The sequence below is a fragment of the Aptenodytes patagonicus genome, chromosome 1, assembly GCF_965638725.1.
Source record: "Aptenodytes patagonicus chromosome 1, bAptPat1.pri.cur, whole genome shotgun sequence".
Lineage (NCBI taxonomy): Eukaryota > Metazoa > Chordata > Aves > Sphenisciformes > Spheniscidae > Aptenodytes > Aptenodytes patagonicus.
In genome coordinates, this window is record NC_134949.1 from 27,659,742 (window position 1) to 27,678,191 (window position 18,450).

An 18,450-nucleotide genomic window follows, 5' to 3' on the forward strand; every position below is an offset into this window, starting at 1 on the left:
GCTGCAGTGGTGATAAATCCCAGCTTTAAAAAGATCTTCTCCATTGCTCTTTGGCAGCAGAGCACTCAGTATCGGCTGGATCAGTAACAGCACTGGCTTTAAGGAGATATGTGTTCTGCTCCCAGAGACAATGGCATCTTGCAAGAGAAAAGGCAAAGAAGAGGTGAAAGGGTGAATCACTTCTCAATTGATTTGATGTGGATTTAGAAGTCTACCAATTTTGCTGCTCCTACCTTCAGATTCCAGTTGTTTCAGCTGCTGAGAAGTATGGAGGAAGTATGCCCTTAACAGAATAAAGGCTGCTATCACAGGCACTGATGCCAGGAAGATGTAGGGTTGTAATATTGAGACTACTGTTATAGCGCCAATCACAATCAGTATTAACTGTAGAATGAAAGAAAAATACTATTGATATAGTAAACTTGTCATTTTATAGACTAGAGATTGGTGATGAATCTCCTTCCCATGGCGACAAACATAAAGTGCTAACCTAAGCAGGACTTGCAGCTGAGAACAAACCTCCATGAAAATATCATGAATAACTGAGACCAGATCCATAACCTGTTGGAATAAGCTGCCATCTTTTCTAATAGATGGAAGAAGTGTTTTCTGTAGTACAACCAGTATTGCAGGCTTCTAAATTATGAAGCCACGCAAAAACAACGGCAGCTAGGCACTCTCAGTTAAAATTGTAAGAACTACAGCTGCAATATCTGCAGCCATCTCCCAAACCTAACAGTGCTGTCCCTGTCTTGTCTGGACTAGGTGTGCCAGACTGTCAGGACCTGAGTGCCAGTCTCCTGCAGCTTCTGCGCCAAGCAGTTTTTCTGAGTGTCAGAAAAAGTGGGAAGTCACACATCATTGCTTGCTCAAGGGACTGTAACCTACATATGAAACTAGCACTACTACTCGTCCTGATCAGAAGACAGGAAATAAGTCATAAGAGGACTTGTGGTATGAAAAATTAGCAGTTTCAGGAGAAAAAAAGATGTTTTAAGGTGACAGATGACTCAAAAGGAACAAAATCATTCCAGAGAATCTATTTAACCCACCAGAGACTACTACCATTCTCATAAGACCTCATCCTCAGTAGCTCCAGACAGATTTAGTTAAATCAGGCCTTGGTCTTTACTCTAGAAGCACCTTAAGCACTTAGACTGTTTTTGTCTCATACCTAATTCTAATGAAAATCAAGTGTATCGGTGTACACAGAATAGCAAAGCTCTGCTTTGTATCAGGGTGTTCCCTTTCACACTAAACAACTATTTCAAACTGCAAGCTTATCAGCCTAAAGCAACTGCAAATGGACAATATGGACAAAATGATGAACATCACATTGAAACATCACTGCAAATGACCAGTCAGCAAAGAAATAGATGGAAAGCAAAACTAATTTCACATTAGGAAGAAACCTGCAGTTGGTGCTTTTGCTACTAAATCCACATAAATTCAAGGAAAGATTTAAATTCCCAGCACTCCAAGTCAGAGGTCTTCCACGAACAGGTAAGCATGTTCCAGGTTTCCTATCCTTTGTTTTCATCAGAAATCTGAGCAATGCAATAGCAGCATCAAATTTTATGAAAAAAAATTACTGTAACAGCTGAACTAGTCAAAGATTTCTTTCACTGTTTTCCTCCTTTCTCTTAGAAGAATGGTGACACACGTGGGTTATGCTTGTGCAGGCTGTATAGCACTGGTCTGTAGCAATGCAAGAATGGATTTGTGTTTACTCATTATTTCAAACTGCAGAATTTAGTACCTCTTGTATCTCTAATTGTTAAGAAGCAAATGAGCTGTTCAACTGATATTGAGCCAAGTTATACAGCTCTCACATTACTTGAGATTACACAGTCACACACTGACTGTTTTAAGTCCCATTTCCATCATTTACTCAAATTTTGCAAAGGCCACCATGATGCCATATGCCATCACCGCTGGTCCAACAGTTATTTCATTAAAAAGCTGAATATGAAAATTTGTGTTATCTCATAAACTCCAAACACAAAATACATGTAAAGTCAAACAGAAGATGACACCTTCTTTAAAAAGGCAGTAGCAAAATTCGACACACAAGTCAGCTACATTGGCATATGCTTGGGGAATGGCAGCAGAGGGCTCGTGCAGCCCAGTTAAGAGCGGCAGTGCGGCGCTGCAGTGACTCCAGGTGCTGAGCTTTCAGGCCTGGAACAGAGGCCAGATGGGGAGACACGTTCCAGTGCTTCCTCTGTGTCACCAGTTTGGAAAATGCAGCTGGTGGTGGAGACAGCAATTCAGCAAGGGTTCAGGGTGGCGATGACTGCATCAGCCTATCTGCTTTACCAATAGGGGTTTATCATTTAGGGAAAACCAGTCATGATCATATGTATAAATGTCCAATGACATTTTGAGTGGGACTATATTAAACCCTAGGGATGAGCATGTCATATCAAGGATCTCCAAAAAATGATGACCCCACTGTAAGCACTGGTAGAACTGCTCACTCAGAAGACTAAGATGGATGTCAGAACTAGTGGCAATGCTACTGCCATCATTAGCTGGCTACAATTCATATCCAAGATGTATGCAAACAGGTCAGATTGCTGTCAGAGAAAACATCACTGTTGCTATCTCTTGTCATTGATGTAAAGGTTAATACTGCTTCTTTTATGGGCAACTGGGTATATCGCAGTGACTGGAGAGTAACCCTGGCCTCTTTCATCCTGAAGCCTCATTTATCCTGGATGAAAAGCCCTGCTCCCTAAAAGGGAAGGTCCCCTGATATATCTAACACCTATAAAAGTCCTAAGAAAAACTATGTCATGACATCCACAGCCGCAACAGAGAAGGAGGCTAGTGTCCCTAAACAAGGAGTTAGCTGGAGTCATCTACCAGCTCTTTCTCATAGAAGAGGGAATAAGAACCAGCTCTAAAATTTTGCATCAAATTCTTGGGAAAAGCTCAGAAGTCAGAAGGATGAACTTATGCAAACATAAACTGAAGGCTAGCAGAGACCAAGTCTCCATCTCCACAAGACTTGGATTTAGGCATCCCAGTACATTTAGAAACTAACCTTTCTGTAGATCTCTGCACCTGGGAAGGAATAACCACATTCACCAGTACAGGCTGGAGGCTGACTGACTGGGAAGCAGCTTTGCAGAAAAGGCCTTGGGGGTCCTGGTGGACCATGAGGCAGCAATACGCCCCTGCAGCAACAGAGGCCAACAAGGGCAGCATTGTCAGAAGATCAAGGAAGGTGATCCTTCCCCTCTCTTCAGCACCAGTGAGACTGTATCTGGAGTGGGCTCTCCAGTACAAGAGAGGTAAAGGCATACTGGAGTGAGTCCAGTGAAAGGTCTTGAAGATGACAAAGGGACTGAAGCACCTCACATACAAGGACAGGCTGATAGAGCTGGGATTGTTTAGCCTTAAGAGAAGGCTTAGGGGGATCTTATCACTTCGTATAAGTATCTGATGGTATTTATTATATTTATATAAATTATAAATTTGTGTATATATGCAAATAATTTTTATAAATTATATACTTGTTTAAAAATTATAGATATATATAATTGAGAGAGAGAGAGAGAGAGAGAGAGAGATAAAAATCCCAATAGGTATTTGGTGCAGAGCAAATGAGCCTGAGTCAGATTATTCCCAGCGGCACCCAGTGGGAAGATAAGAGGCAATGGGCACAAGTTGAAATGCACAAAATTCCATTTAAACATAAGAAAAAGCATTTTTTATTGTGGGGATGGTCAAACAGTGAACAGATTGCTCAGAGAAGTTGTGGAGTCTCCACCCTCGGAGATATTCAAAATCCAACATGGCCCTGAGCAACCTGTTCTAGCTGACCCTGCTTTGAGCAGAGGGGTTGGAGAGGTCCCAGGCCCTAGGTCCAGAGGTCCCTTCCAACTTCAACCATTCTGTGACTCGGCAATAATCAGCACAGAAGGAGAACGTCATATGTATAACTTCTCTGTATCTTTCAGAGGAATATGACTTTGTTCATTAGCAGAGTCTATGGAAGTCTGAAGCTGCCAAACAAGTCTGAATCTATGGAGGATCAGAAGAAATGTCTTATGAAGGGATGACTGGTAAAAAGCATTCAAGACAGCGGGTAGGTTCAACGATCTTCACCAAAAGAACCTGGAAAGACAGGGCAGCTTATCATGCATGTCCAGGAGCCTCTGCAGTTGAGACTGGGGAGACAGAGGTGAACCTATGGGACATTAGAGTACAGGTTAGCCTCTGAAAGGCATCAGAACAGAAAAGCCAAATCTAGGGATTTTCCTTATCCTTGAAAACATGAAAAACTAGTCAGTTTCTTGTAGAGAGTTTGAAACGTAAAGACAGACTAACTAAAACAATTTTGGAATAACATCCCCATGGCAGATCCAATATATCAGAAACAAAATGGCCACACCAGAAAAGACAGTAGTGAATCCTGATCACACCGAAGATGACATTAATGATTCAGAGAAGGTCTCAATGTCCATGTTTACTGATTCAGCAAATCTTCATGACATCAGCAGGACGTGAAGTAGAGCTGTAATGTCCTTGAACCTCTTCATGTGGAGCTGCACTGGCCTCTCTAAAGTCATGAGCCAAAGTTATTGATAACTAACAAAGTTATAGGGAAAGGGAGTCAGTTTTGATCAGACCGTCATGTGGGTAGGGGTTGTAAAGCAGAGCAAACTCACAGATGGAGACAGGCAATCTATGCAGCAGAGTGTTTGGGTTGATTAAGTCGGGCCTGCATATCTCCTAAATAAAGGTAGAGAGGAACAGGAGGGCCAGGGAAGCTTTTGCTTTTATTTTTCAAATGTTCTGGGAGCCAGCTCTATCTGAGGAAAAGCTGGCGTTGCAGCATTAGTGGTGGGACACTAATGAGGGGTGCTGGGATCCACACAGAGCCACAAAGTCTCAGGATGGGGAGCAAACAAAGGCATCCTCCTTGAGAAACACTGGAATTGCCTCTATCTCTGTATTTCTTCAATGTTCTCTTCAGTGTGGATGAATTGGAAGGTCATTCAAAACTCAAGATTTTGCAATGCATGGAGTGTCCCAGGAGGTATGCTGGAAACAAGCCTTTCCATCCTTTCAAAAAAATAAAAAGTTTGCAATTCTACAACTCTTAGGGATGTAAAATTCCTATAAGAGGTAGAGTCATCTAAAGCTCTCCTCCATCACAAACGGTTATCCAGTGCCTGACAGACTGAGCTTAAATCCCAGAGACTCAGGGGAAGCTATGAAGATGCGAAGGATAAAAGACAAAATTAGACAGTCAAACTTGTGAGGGGAGGGAGGGGAAAGGAAAAAAAAAGAGCAGAACTGCCCAACTGAGAGTTGAAAGCACATCATCATGGGTCAAATTGCCCAATAAGGCAGGCCTGGAAGAGTTTCCACAGAAGATAAAAGAACAGAAAAAACAAGAATATAGTCAACAAAAGAGAAGAAGGAAATTAAGGGTGATGCTAGCAAACTCGGAACAGAAGAGGGTAAGGAGGTAAAGTCATGAAAATGACTGAATGCAGCATGAAAAAATTACTAATCTTGAGCCAAGATAACTGAAAGAAACTAAGGAATGCCCATTACACCGTTGACATTGAATATAGGCAGCAGCAGGGATACTTGTACTGAAGGGCAAAAATGTTTCTGAGCCTGAGTACTAAAAGTGGTTTGCACAAACAGTGGAGGTACATATATGGGCAAGTACTCAAAAAAGAAGGAATGAAGTTGACTTACAATATAAGCAGCTATGTAAACAGATATACAGACTGAAAAAAAGGAAGAGGGATTTAATTCCAGTTATTATTTCTTCTTGTTAGTATGATCTCTTTTGCATGATGTATGACTGAAACTTTACAGTGCTATAAGAGCAAAATTTAGAACTTTTATTCTACAAACCTGAATGAAGTCAAATACTGTAAGTGGAAGTAAGTCATCCAGTACTGCCGTATCTTTTGAGAATCTGTTGAGCATACCACCTATGGATTAAGAAAAAAAAAGAAAAAAAAAGAAGTCAAACGTTTTAACACCTCAGAAATCCTACATTTATTATTTTAACAAAAAGTACAACTTTTTATGACTACAAAATATTAAGGGTAAGAAAGAGATTTTTTTCTTGTACAAGCAATTCAATTACAGTTTAGTGGAGCTACAGCTTCTTTCCCCAGGGAGGAATTTGGCTCCACAACTTCTGTTTCAGCTCTTGGAATCTTGGAAAAAACCCAGAAAAATGTAATAAAAACAAAGAAACATAATTAAACAGGACAGAAGCAGAAACACAAAGCATAAGGTCTGTACCTCTTATGCAGCAGGCTCTGCTGATACACAGATAATTTGCACATCAGCATTTGTATGAGTTTGTGCACCAGTTTCTTAGCTGCTGAGCAGAATGACTGTATTAATCACCAGGTAACAAGAGAATTAAGAATATAATGGGAAAATGAAGGAAAAACCCTATGTTGTATTGTCATTTACCAGTGTCTCCTGTAATCTAGTACGCACCAGTAAGAAGGGTATGGGATAGGAATTTCATATACAGCAGGAGATGGGACTTGTTGCACCAGTTATATAATGAACGCTGTATCAACTCCAGAGCCAAATTTGAATACGCATACCATTATTCACACTAACTGATGTTTTATGTCATTTTAGTAGGACTACTCATGAAATAAAGCACTATTTATCATCCACACCTGACTCCTTGTCACTCACCACATAGCTGACTATATCTTTTCTGTTGCAGTTTTATACAAAGTCTATTCATTAGAAGTTATTCTGGTTTTATTGCCTCATACAGTTAACAGTTAATTTTCTCCAACTTACAAGGTGATATTTCAGAATCAGAACTGACAACTGAAATATGTCACACTTAAAGTGCAATCAAGATTCATTAAAAGATTCACAAATTACTTTATGTGGCAAACTTTTAACATTCAGCCTGACTGAAAATGTAAATGGAAAGCAACAGTATCCTTTAACAGAATGAAAACTGTTTAATTGGAATGAAACCCATACATGAGTCAATCAGTTCCCATCTCAGTCACCTGCTTTCCAAGAGTTGAATGTTGACATAGGTGCATGAAGAACTGCGTGCACCATCTTTTGATGAAGAGTTTTAGACACTGTTATAAGCGTATGCACAAGGGGCAAACCTCTGAAGATTCCCATGGCCAGCAGGGTATCTGCCACTCCCACGTAGATATAAATGATATAGTAGCTGCTAGTGACAGTGACAATCACAGGAGGTTTGTCAGAGGTACTGTTTTCTGATTGTGTTGTATTTGCTTTCAAAGCTGTCCTGTATGATGAAAATTAAAAATAAATGCATTACTGGAAATTGCATTTTTTTCTCTTTTATTTTCTCTACTAAACAAATAGTACTGCAATGTTCACTTGTTTTAAAACTACGTTAATGGTTAGTTATATATATTTCCAGTCATTTTTTAAATAGTCCTGTATGTTTGAAATATAAATTATGAACTAACCCATGTAAGGCAAGGTTACTCTGTGTGTGTTCAGGGGTCAAGGCAATAAATGGCTTATTCATCTCCTCAGATACCTTCGGTGATTCAGGCACCTATCAGCATTTGTGGCAATTTCTGAAATTAGTTGCAATTGTGCAATGAAGGGTTTTTACCAAGTTAGAAATTAAGCCATTGGTATATAACTGTGACCCCTCCAACAGCTTTCTCCAAACTGCTGTGAAAATGTACTGCTTTGTTAGTCTCTTGGAAATCTACTGCCAGTTTAATCACTGACAAAACTAGCCTAATCAAGGAAAATGCATCCACTTCTTTTAACCAGAAAAAATAGTTTAAGCATTGAAAAAAGTGAATTATTATGGAAGTAAAATGCTTCAGGTGTTCTATAAAAATCAAAGGCCTTAGTGACCTATTGTAAGGGGACATCAACATAAATCCCTCCTCCTCCAGATCAGACCTAAGTCACCATATGCTTTCTATACTCAAACATACAGACTTAGTGCTGCAGGACTAAAACAGGGATCAAAAGCATTAACCCAGGAAAAGCCATACTGCTGCTCAGTATGTTTTAACCTTCATCTGCCTGACTGTCATTTAACCTCAGCTGGCAACCACACAGCCGCTCGCTAACTCCCCCCCACCCCAGTGGGATGGGGGAGAGAATCAGAAGAGTAAAAGTGAGAAAACTCGTGGGCTGAGATAAAAACAGTTTAATAATTGAAATAAAATAAAGTAAAATAGTAGTAATAATAATAATAATAATAATAATAATAATAATAATAATAGTAGAATATACAAAGCAAGTGATGCACAATGCAATTGCTCACCACCCGCCGACCGATGCCCAGCCAGTCCCCAAGCAGCGCCCCCCCCGGCCAGCTTTCCCCAGTTTATGTACTGAGCATGACGTCACATGGTATGGAATGTCCCTTTGGCCAGTTTGGGTCAGCTGTCCTGGCTGTGCCCCCTCCCAGCTTCTTGTGCACCTGCAGCCTTCTTAGTTGGTAGAGCATGGGAAGCTGAAAAGTCCTTGTCTGGTGGAAGCACCACTTAGCAACAACTAAAACATCGGTGTGTTATCAACATTGTTCTTGTCCTAAATCCAAAACACAGCACTGTACCAGCTACTAGGAAGAAAATTAACTCTATCCCTGCTGAAACCAGGACACTGACCCTGCAACTTCTGGGAATTTTTCATAGATGAGCAGAGGAAATTGTACAAATGGGGTCTTACAGAAACTGCTCCCCTAAAATGTTCCTAAGCAAACGTCTTACCTGGCACCTCTGAAAGACAGCGGTGGAACACAGTGTGTTCAGAATAACCAAGTCCATGCATCTCTAGAGTGAACTGACCCAGGAAAAGTCTTGCGTGCGTTGTTATGTGCTCAATAACAAGGCACAAACCATTTGATTGGTAGCACTTAAAGAAGTACCAGCTTAAGATACCACCTACATGAGGTATTTAGATCGTCCATCTATGAACCATTTTATTGAATATAAGCTCGTGCCTATCCATATAGACTTCTGGCAGACTTTATTAATTATTTATAGCAAAAGTCAATATAAAGGAGTCCACCAATCTCTCAATAAATGATCACCACTACTTACTGTTTAAGAAACCATAACCCAGCAAGAGAAGCAGCTACCTGTGATCAAAGAAAACAGAGTCAATTTTTTGTCTTGTCACATTATGTACTTTTTCTTACTTATCTTCTTTCACTGACTTTATAATTGTTTGTAGAGAGAGCATTATAAACGGATGGAACTCAAACTTCCCTGAAGCAAAAGCCTTGTCATATCTGCTCCTCTTTCCACAGAAACCATTTAGTGCATCCCACCAGGAAAGCTACATTTAGACTTGTGTTACATCAGGCTCTCAAGTGCCTAAATATTCTTTTATTGTTTTTTACCGTACTATTAACAAAGGCTTGCTAATGCATTCCTAATGACAATGAACATTCACTGTATGCTTTAACATATTTTAAGTTTAAAAGATTAATATTTCTTGATGGCCCTAAAAGAGTAAGTCTCTCAATATCTTCAAAGGCAGCTATTCAAACATGAATGTCAAACCTTTAACGTTGTTATTTTTGTATTGTTGTTCTTGCTAGCTGGTATCTACATTTGAGATATCTGTTTGTCTGATATTGCTTGGCTGCTAGTTTTACATAATTCTCCAAATAATCTATTTTAATATTTTTAAAATGTGAAATAAAACCCTTTTTATTGTGAGATGCTTTAGTGCTCAACAGAAGCTTCCTCTATAACACATTTTCTTGTCTGTCCACTGAGACATAGTTTCTAGCATCCTCTTCCCATATATTTTTATGGCACTGGTACAGTAATGTATTACGATAATACCTCAGCACATAATTAAAGTCTTCCCTTGGGAACCACTAACTTTTGCAGGTCTTACAGTAAATAACTCAAGCTTGACCATGATGCCCTGAATTTAGACACTTGTAAGGATCAGGCTTCTTTCACACTAATGTTTTTACATCTCCCAGCAGAATTGTGTTCTGATCTTGACTCCTCACAACAGAGGACCATTTTTTTTCAGCTGGGAAGATGAAGGTAGACAATACTGTGACAGAATAACTTCACAAAGCCTTCTACATGTTTCCATTCATAACTGTTCTTCTTCCAGTTCAGCAACCCTAGTCTCTGGGTTTTACATCTAGGAAACACAGTTTTGAGCCACTTAAGTAAGCTACACACACCCCCACACACACCCCCCGCCAGTCTAGGAAGAATGTACAAATGATGCCCTATTTATGGTGATCTGTGTGGACTCACCTTGGGACCTACAATACAAAACAATCCATTCTAAATCTAAAATAGCATCTCTAGCATTTCCATGATAGTCCCATCCAGCTCTGAAGGGTGTCAAAACTCCACTTTCAATTTACTTGTCACTACTCTCTCAGTTCAGCACTTGGATGTTCATCACTAGCCTCTCTTTGTTGTCTAAAGTCAGAAGGGTACAAAGTGTTAGCACAGGCCACATAACCACTTGGCATGGTATTTCATCTCATGCACAGAGATTTGCTAAAGGTTATATAGTCTGTGCTATGACTGAATATCTTCCAACCCATTAATTTATCAATAGGCTTTTACTTAAGCAACAGTCACACTGGAAAATTTAACTTAGATGGATACATTCTTTGTCATAAGATTTGTTCTTCAATTAGAAGATGAGGCTTTTGAATTATTTAAAAAGGTTTTAGTCTAATTTAAAAGCAAAAATTTGTAATCAAGATTAGAAATGTACACTGAATACATGGGGATAAATCTGATATACCTCAAAGTTAAAATTCCCTTTTCCCCTACAACTCACATTCAGCTTTGCTGTTGTAGGGTTACACAGCCATTTTCCACTACCATGAAAATAAAGCTTACATGATAAGAACAGCTACACATCTAAATACTGTCATGTGTTTGGAGGTGTTTTAAAAATTTGTGATCTCAAACTAGATCTAAGCTCCAGGCTTTATTCCTGGTCTAAGGTCCAGGCTTTATTCCTGGTCCAAAAGAACTAATTTAAATCATCTGCAACATAACATTAGTGTAAATTCAGGATACCATCAATCGTAACCTTCTCCAGGTGTGATGATACTAGAAGTGTGAATGCCAATCACAGAACTGCTAAAAACATTTCACTGACACAATCAGCCAGAAACTAGTCCTATATTCCTAATGGATTCTTCTCTTCTTTCATTCATGTTGAAAAATGCCAAGAGAAATTGGTACCATATTTTATAAGTTGACATATGAATACAGTCTCATTAATCTCCCAGTCTTCTCTCCGAAACACATTCCTTCCCTCAGAAAAACACTTGATTTAGGATATTAATTGTAAAAGAGGACACTATGAGATTCTGTATATAAGCTAAAAGTCTTTCCTAAATTGGGAGGCAGGACAAAAAGCAGGCAATTTCTGTTACAAGAAAAATAGTCAGACGTGGATGATCAGGCAGATGTTCTTCAGCACTTTTTCTGACAGTGTTTTCCACTGTACTTGGACAAATTCTTCTCTGCATGCTGCAGGAACACCTGATCCATCTTTAAATGCCGTCACAGGCATTCAGCTCTCTGCCTTACTCACCACTCTTCTTTTACTAACAGCAAAGCTACAAACTCATTTTTGAAAGCAGTTCTCCAGAATTTATGCATGTGCTCATCAAAAAAGTTATAGTAATTATTGTTGTTAACCCCCAAAGCTCTACAGAGATATATTTTAAAGGAAAATGGAAGATTATTCACATGTGAACAAGAGACCTGCATAGGGCAACAATTCTTATTTATGGTACCACACAGCAGAAAATAACCAAGATCATTTGAGAAGGTGGGTCTTCTGCTGCCATGCACTAATCACTATCTTTGGTGAGAAATGCTCGCCTGAACAGTAGAAAAGTCATTGCAATATCATTTAACAGCAGTTGCCAATAAGTGGTACATACGTGAGCTAATGTCTTGATGCTTTATCCATTTATCCTCTTATCACAAACAACACAGTTTGAACAAACATCATTTGTAGTAACATGACATCAAGTGCAAATTTTCTTACCTCAACTAAGAAGACAGTCACACACAAAATTAGAACAAAAATCAAGTTTTTGTGGATGGTAACGTATCTGAAATAGGTATTCCACGTGGTAACAGTACCCATGCTTTCAGCATCATCAGTAAAGCATTCCTGTCAAAGAATTGATAAGACCATAGTCAGAATGATAATAATATCTATATATGAGAATTTCTGACACATGAATGCTGTCATTCTTTCTACTAACTCACTCCAAATAATTGAACTGCAGCATTCAAATTGGCTGATAATGGCTGGAGAGGAAGGTACTGCCTGGTTGAGTCATCTTTGATATAACAACACCGTTTAGAGATGATTTGAAATTTTCAGACCACTCTGCAAGAAACAACCAAGATTTGTCCAGCACTACTAGAAGCCCAGAAATGGTTAATCAATAGCTATTTTCTTTCAATGGAGATTATTATTGTGCTGTTAGAGTAAATTTGTAAATACTCTGAGGGTTTTTTTTTCTGCTAAGATCAATAAAGCAAAAGAAAAAATGGGCCATGCTTCAGCAAATTATGAGTTTAAATATTTCTTGTAGACTTTTTTCCACCTAGGAAACTACTTTAGAAAATTTTCCTACCCTGTGAAAATCAGCTGTCGGTTTTAAAAATGAAAGGAGTTCATCATGACCAGTTGATAGTTATTAGAAAAAAGGAATTTTGGTCCAGTTCTTGGTAAAAAACTCAACTTTAATTGCATAATTCCCAGCACATCCATAAAAACAGAGTAAAATCCAGCTTACTCCTCTGTTCATTATCTGTATCAGAACATGAGCTAAGCAGTCTGACAAATTTGTCAAATATGATCAAATTCCAGTTTTAAAAACTGTGCTAGTACTTCAAACGTATTTTATTTTTTCCATGAGCCTTAACATTTCAAATGTCAATTTTATATAAATGTTTTAAAACAATGTTTTTCCATGTTATGGTTTCAAATTTAATTTTAGCGTAAGTGATCTTAAAGGTAGATTAAAGTGCAGGAGATTAAAATTCTGTATTGAAATCCTCTACAGGTAGCATTCAAAAACTATAAAAAATCAGGCAAAATAAATTTTTGAGGATTTCAATGATTTCAAGATGATATTTGAGTTAAAAAAAATCACAGATATTCCAAAAAGATATTCCACAGAGAAGTGTTGCATTAGGAATGACATAGACAGGTAGAAAAATATTTAAGGAGTATATTGCACTAAACTATCACCATATCAAAAACCAAGACGAATGTAAATCAACACACACCTTCAAATCCTCTTCATTGATTTCATCAGTTATGTCCAAGACACTGTCTCGAGACAAACGCCTGGTGTAGATATCTATCTCAGAAGACAGGTTTGTCTGAGGCACCATAGACATTTTCCGAAATGTTGTACTTCCCTTTTTGGAAAAGTTTGGTCCATAGTTCACAGAGGTGCCCGTCATCAGGTTTAACACAGATTGCCTCCTCCGACCTTGCAGAATATGGTCAGTGTTTAGCATGCTACTCCGAAGCAGACCTACATCTCCCTGTTCCAAGTCAGGTACCAGCGAGAACCTCCTTTCTGGTGGGTCATTGTGGCCATCTTCTATCCCATTGACCTGCATCCCGTTCCTCTGCACTACTGAGAACTTCCTACTTGCATTAAGGGGGTTAATAATTATGGAGTTCTTCCTTTTGTCATTAAAATCTGATGTTTGTTTAAAAGATTGCTTCTTTATTTCATTTCGTGATCCCGTGCCTTCTCCTTCAATGGAAAATCGTCGAAGAGTTTCGGTTAGAATTGAATTTCTTCTCTCTGCACTGAACTGATCAAAAGAATCAAATCCCATCAGCTCTGAGCTGAAGTCTGGCCGCTGACCCTGAAGTTCAGAAAATGTTCCATAGAAATAGCAGCTCCCCTCATGTAAAATTAATATTTTGTCAGCAATCTTTAAATGTTCCAGTTTTGAAGTAACCAAGATCCTAGTTTTATTTGCCATCAACTTGCATACACAGCTATAAAAGATGAAAGTGTTAAAAATCAGATTTTTTTCTTCATGATTAAATGTTGCTTTTATCCCTTTCACTTTCAATCTATTTGCTTTTACCTGCCCCCCTCCCAGTATGAGCAGTCTTGGATGCTCCCTCAAACTACAAATGAGGTGGTAAGGCTGAGATGTGTAAAGGGTGAGTACTTTATTGCAGGAACCAAAAAAAGGGGGAAAATATAATCATTTTCAGGTCAATCCAAAAAGCACAGTTCAACATGAAAATGAAATATTTCTTTTCATCTTAGGGTTACTTAGATCTTTTGCTACCAAACTTAAAAGTATTAGCTCTATTTCAAAACTTCAAACTTACAGTGACTGAAAAGCTCATGAATGGCAGTGTGTCCTTACTGTTTTGAGCTACACCACCAGGACAAGCCAAAATTCTCTGTCTTTGGCCAACCTGCTGCCAATCTCTTGGTCAGTGGGCACTTTCAGGTGACCAGTCTTTCAGTGATTAGAAAAACAAGACAAAATATAGCTTTTTGTAAAAATGTGTACTTACAAAGCAGGGAAGTGTTTTAAAATTAAAGCCTTTCTGGTACACAGACACACCAGATATAAAGCCATGCACTCTGGGAGTAATAGATTATAGCAGGCTCAATACGTTGAGATGGAAGAGGGAGCAGTAATGCTCACACCTGGCCCAGGCTTGTTCCCAGCACAGTACGCTGTCCTACTGCTAACACAAAATACTCAGTCACGAGAATCCCTAAAAATAAGCATCCCCAAAAGGTATGTTTTTGATCACTTCAGTATTTTTGTACTGTTATTAAATTTCTGTTCTTGGTTTTACTTTGTGCTGCTTGGTGGGATTCTTAAATACAATCTATCAAAACATACGGTACCTTTCAAATATCTCTTTTTCTGTAAAAATGTCTAAATGTCCAAAAGGAGAATCCAGGAGATACAAATCAGCATCTTTGTACACTGCTCTGAACAGAGAAAATGGAAATGACATTAACTTTCACAAGTCTTATAAATTTACATAAATATAATTTTAAAAGAATGTCTTTACAGTTTTGTCTCAAAACCCTGTAATTGATAGACTTTTCTACAGCATCAATATGGAGCTGGAGTTCAACGCTAAATGTGCTTATAAGACGCCTTTCAATAAAGCCTTTCCTTGCTGCAGACCACACTACAAACTAACTCAGTTTTCCATTAATTTCTGTGCAATCAAAGGAAGCTATACAGCTGCCTTTTACACAGGTTACTCTAAAGACCTGCGTATGGCCTGAATCTGACAGTCCCCATCGGTGTACAATGACCATTTAAATGGGAATTTAGTACCTACTGTAACGTCTACTGGTGCCTGAGGGAATATTACATATATGTAAATACATGTGCGAAAATACTTAGGTCCCAGCACTTAATTTTAAAAATACTTGGAAATAACTGGTGAGCAAAGACAAGTGTATTAGTGAGCCACGATCTTGCAAACATTATCTGAAATGGCACTGTACAATATTTCGAGTTCAGGACATGAAAAACTATTTGTAGAATTAGGACCTTAAGCTGTATGTGCCTGGACATGGCTCACTGAGACCTAAACCTGTGGTTAAGAGGGGTTTTTTTAAACCAATTTCAATAGAAGCTAAAAGAGGCCCCTTGCCTTCCTCCGTGAGTATGAAAACCATGATATGATATGGATCAGGGTATAATTAGTAAAGAAAATTTGGACAGCTGCATTTTGGTGCTTTTTAAAGTACTTTAAAAATGATTTTTAAAATCATTATGTTAAACAGTGTGAAAATATTTAACCACCAGGAGAAAAAGCCCTCAATAATAGCATATTATGTTAATAACCAAGCAACTTTATTGAAAAATCCTTTGTCACGATGGATTTCACTGACCATACATTATGATGCAGTGGTTGCACAACAACAGAAAGCTCACACTGTTCTTGGCACTTCCATCAGCAAAAAGGTTGCAGTTTTTTTCCTGAAATAATGGTAGCACTCAAATTATTGCTTTAATTTCTATGTTGGACTTAGTAGCTATACATGACTGGCTTTAGGGTACGGGGCCAGTGAGCTAGCTCAAACCCATGGCATGCACTGTTTTTTTCCCTTGGTCTGTCCTTTCCCCCGATTGTAGCTGCAGACACTGACAGTGCTCTGTAAGAAAGATGGACTCAGGCAATCTCCATTTGCTTCTCATGACGGCTGGTTGATGGCACTTCCAGCAGGGATTCTCATTTCACATTCTCATTCTCACTTTGCACAGAGTACACCAGACACGTGCATGCAGCCAGTTCAAGCAAATAACATCCAGCTTATTGCCAGTGCAGATGGGTACAACCCGGGGCTGTAATCCTAAATTTTCTCCTCTAGCTTTCTCAGAGCTTCATCTGCCACCCACACCTCAAAACCTGCACACCTTGCTGTATGCTGAGCTTAGACTGGAGCCCAAACAAAATGTAAAGCAGATACAGCCACTGTCTTTGGGACATCTAATTGTTTTAAAAATAATAATTACATAGCTGACAATAAAAATATTATATCAATTCTGTGACCCTCCAATGAATGAGCTGTGACCATCTGAAAAGTGACAGACATGATTATTCATAGAATCTAGGAAATACTTCACCTAAATGTTGCATTTTAAATTAAAATCTAAGTGGGTTTTGTTGGTTGGGGTTTTTTTTTGCTCTGAAAGCTTTGCCTGCTCCTCCTTCCTCTCTTATTGCATAAAACAGAACCATCCATATGCCTCTTCCCTCTCACAAATCCACTAGAAAGATCCACACTGAAACCCTCTCTATTTTAATGAATCCATCTTTTAGCCTTACACAGACAGGCACATCTTTCATGGGATGCCAGTGTGGATCACCATAATGTGATTTTACTTCTACCCAGCATTTCTGAGCATGGGAACCAGCACAATTTGCACTTGGCACAGAAATAAATGGGGCCATTTACACATCAGAGCTATCGTTACTGGATTTCTGATGATAGCTAAGTGATTCCGCTGAAACACATAGCTAATTTATAAGACAAACACCTATGTTATTGTTCCGTAGACCTTCAAAATTACTTACTAACGTTGGAAGGTCAAACAGACAAGGCCAGACCATTATTCATATGTACTGACTAGCCATTGCTTTCCACTTTTTCTTTTTACAACAGAAAAAGACCAAAACTATTAGCAACTTTTTTTGAAACATGGCATTTTTTTCATTTTTGCTACCTGCAGACAGGGAGCATGTCATTAATCAATATATAAACTGCTTTGTAGAAGTGTCATAGCAGGGAAAGATCCTGGAATATTTCTTATTTGTATCTTTGTATGCGTTTCTTTGGTGCCTAGAAACCTACATTTAAAGGTCTGAATCTCCAAATGGCATCTTGCATCAGGGAGGGAAAGGTTCATCTTCAGCTAAGCCATTGCATGCGTCTGACATCAAACTTTTAAAATTCAATAAATAAATATGCAAGTGTATCACAAACACAATTGCATAGCAAAACTCAGATTTCTGATAGTAAAATGAAGTTCCTGATATACCTGGAGGATATTTATTTAGCAGGACTTGGTTCACATGTATTTAAATGCTTAGTCATAATACTTTCCTTATACATGAAACAGTACACTACTTAGAGAGCAAAATACTCACCTTGCTAGTGAGATTCGTGCTCGCTGACCTCCGCTCAGAATTATTCCACCGTCACCCAGCACTGTATAATCTTTGTCTGGGAACTTGGAAATGTCCTGTTAACAATTTTTTTTAAAGAATCAGACATGTATTTTCCATATCCAAGAAACTCAAGCTACAGACTGGATGGAAGCATAGTGTACAACAGTGTACAGACAGGTTAGACAGAAGTTGTAAAAAAAAAAAAGTCCCACAGAAGTTTCTTTCTTTCATTTGTTTATGTAATCAGAAATGGCAATAAAAGAAAACATATAATTCTATCGCAGAGAGCAATTACAAGCTGCAAGATCTCAAGAACAAATATTTGTCTTAATTGCTAGATCTCCATAAAAGCAAGGAATGTACCTTCATACAATATCAATCCAAAACGTTAACCATTTGAGTTTTCTGTCAAATAACAATGATAAATGCACTTGACACTGAAGTTAGGGAGAGCAAGAAGCAAACTCTGGATCTGAACTGTTCAAAACCCAGAGAAATTTATATTTCTGGCAGGTTTTTTAATGAAAAGGCTTGCACAAAATTCCTAGCCAGGAATGCCAGGAATGCTCAAAGTTTGCAAAAGGTTTGGGAGCCAAGTTCCACTGCTCAGGCTGTAAGTTACTCACAACTCACGATTATGCTAAAAATGAATCTTTAGCCAGTGATAAAAACAGAAAATACCATTTCACTCTCATGTGAGACAGAGAAAGGAGAAAAGGACATCCTCGTGCCCCACCGGCAGAGGTGGCCAGA

At 38.6% G+C, this 18,450-nt stretch overlaps 1 protein-coding gene across 1 annotated transcript in view; it reads right to left on the reverse strand.

The window, feature by feature from the left end:
- Positions 1-18,450, reverse strand: part of CFTR (CF transmembrane conductance regulator) — a 93,841-nt gene that overhangs the window by 29,222 nt on the left and 46,169 nt on the right. Inside the window, exons 12-19 of the mRNA XM_076328642.1 lie at positions 17,677-17,771; positions 14,909-14,995; positions 13,296-14,028; positions 12,037-12,165; positions 9,078-9,115; positions 7,032-7,285; positions 5,887-5,966; positions 234-384 (exon numbers count right to left, since the gene is read on the reverse strand). Of these exons, the coding sequence (XP_076184757.1) occupies positions 234-384; positions 5,887-5,966; positions 7,032-7,285; positions 9,078-9,115; positions 12,037-12,165; positions 13,296-14,028; positions 14,909-14,995; positions 17,677-17,771 (1,567 nt within the window). The remainder of the gene's footprint in view (positions 1-233; positions 385-5,886; positions 5,967-7,031; positions 7,286-9,077; positions 9,116-12,036; positions 12,166-13,295; positions 14,029-14,908; positions 14,996-17,676; positions 17,772-18,450) is intronic.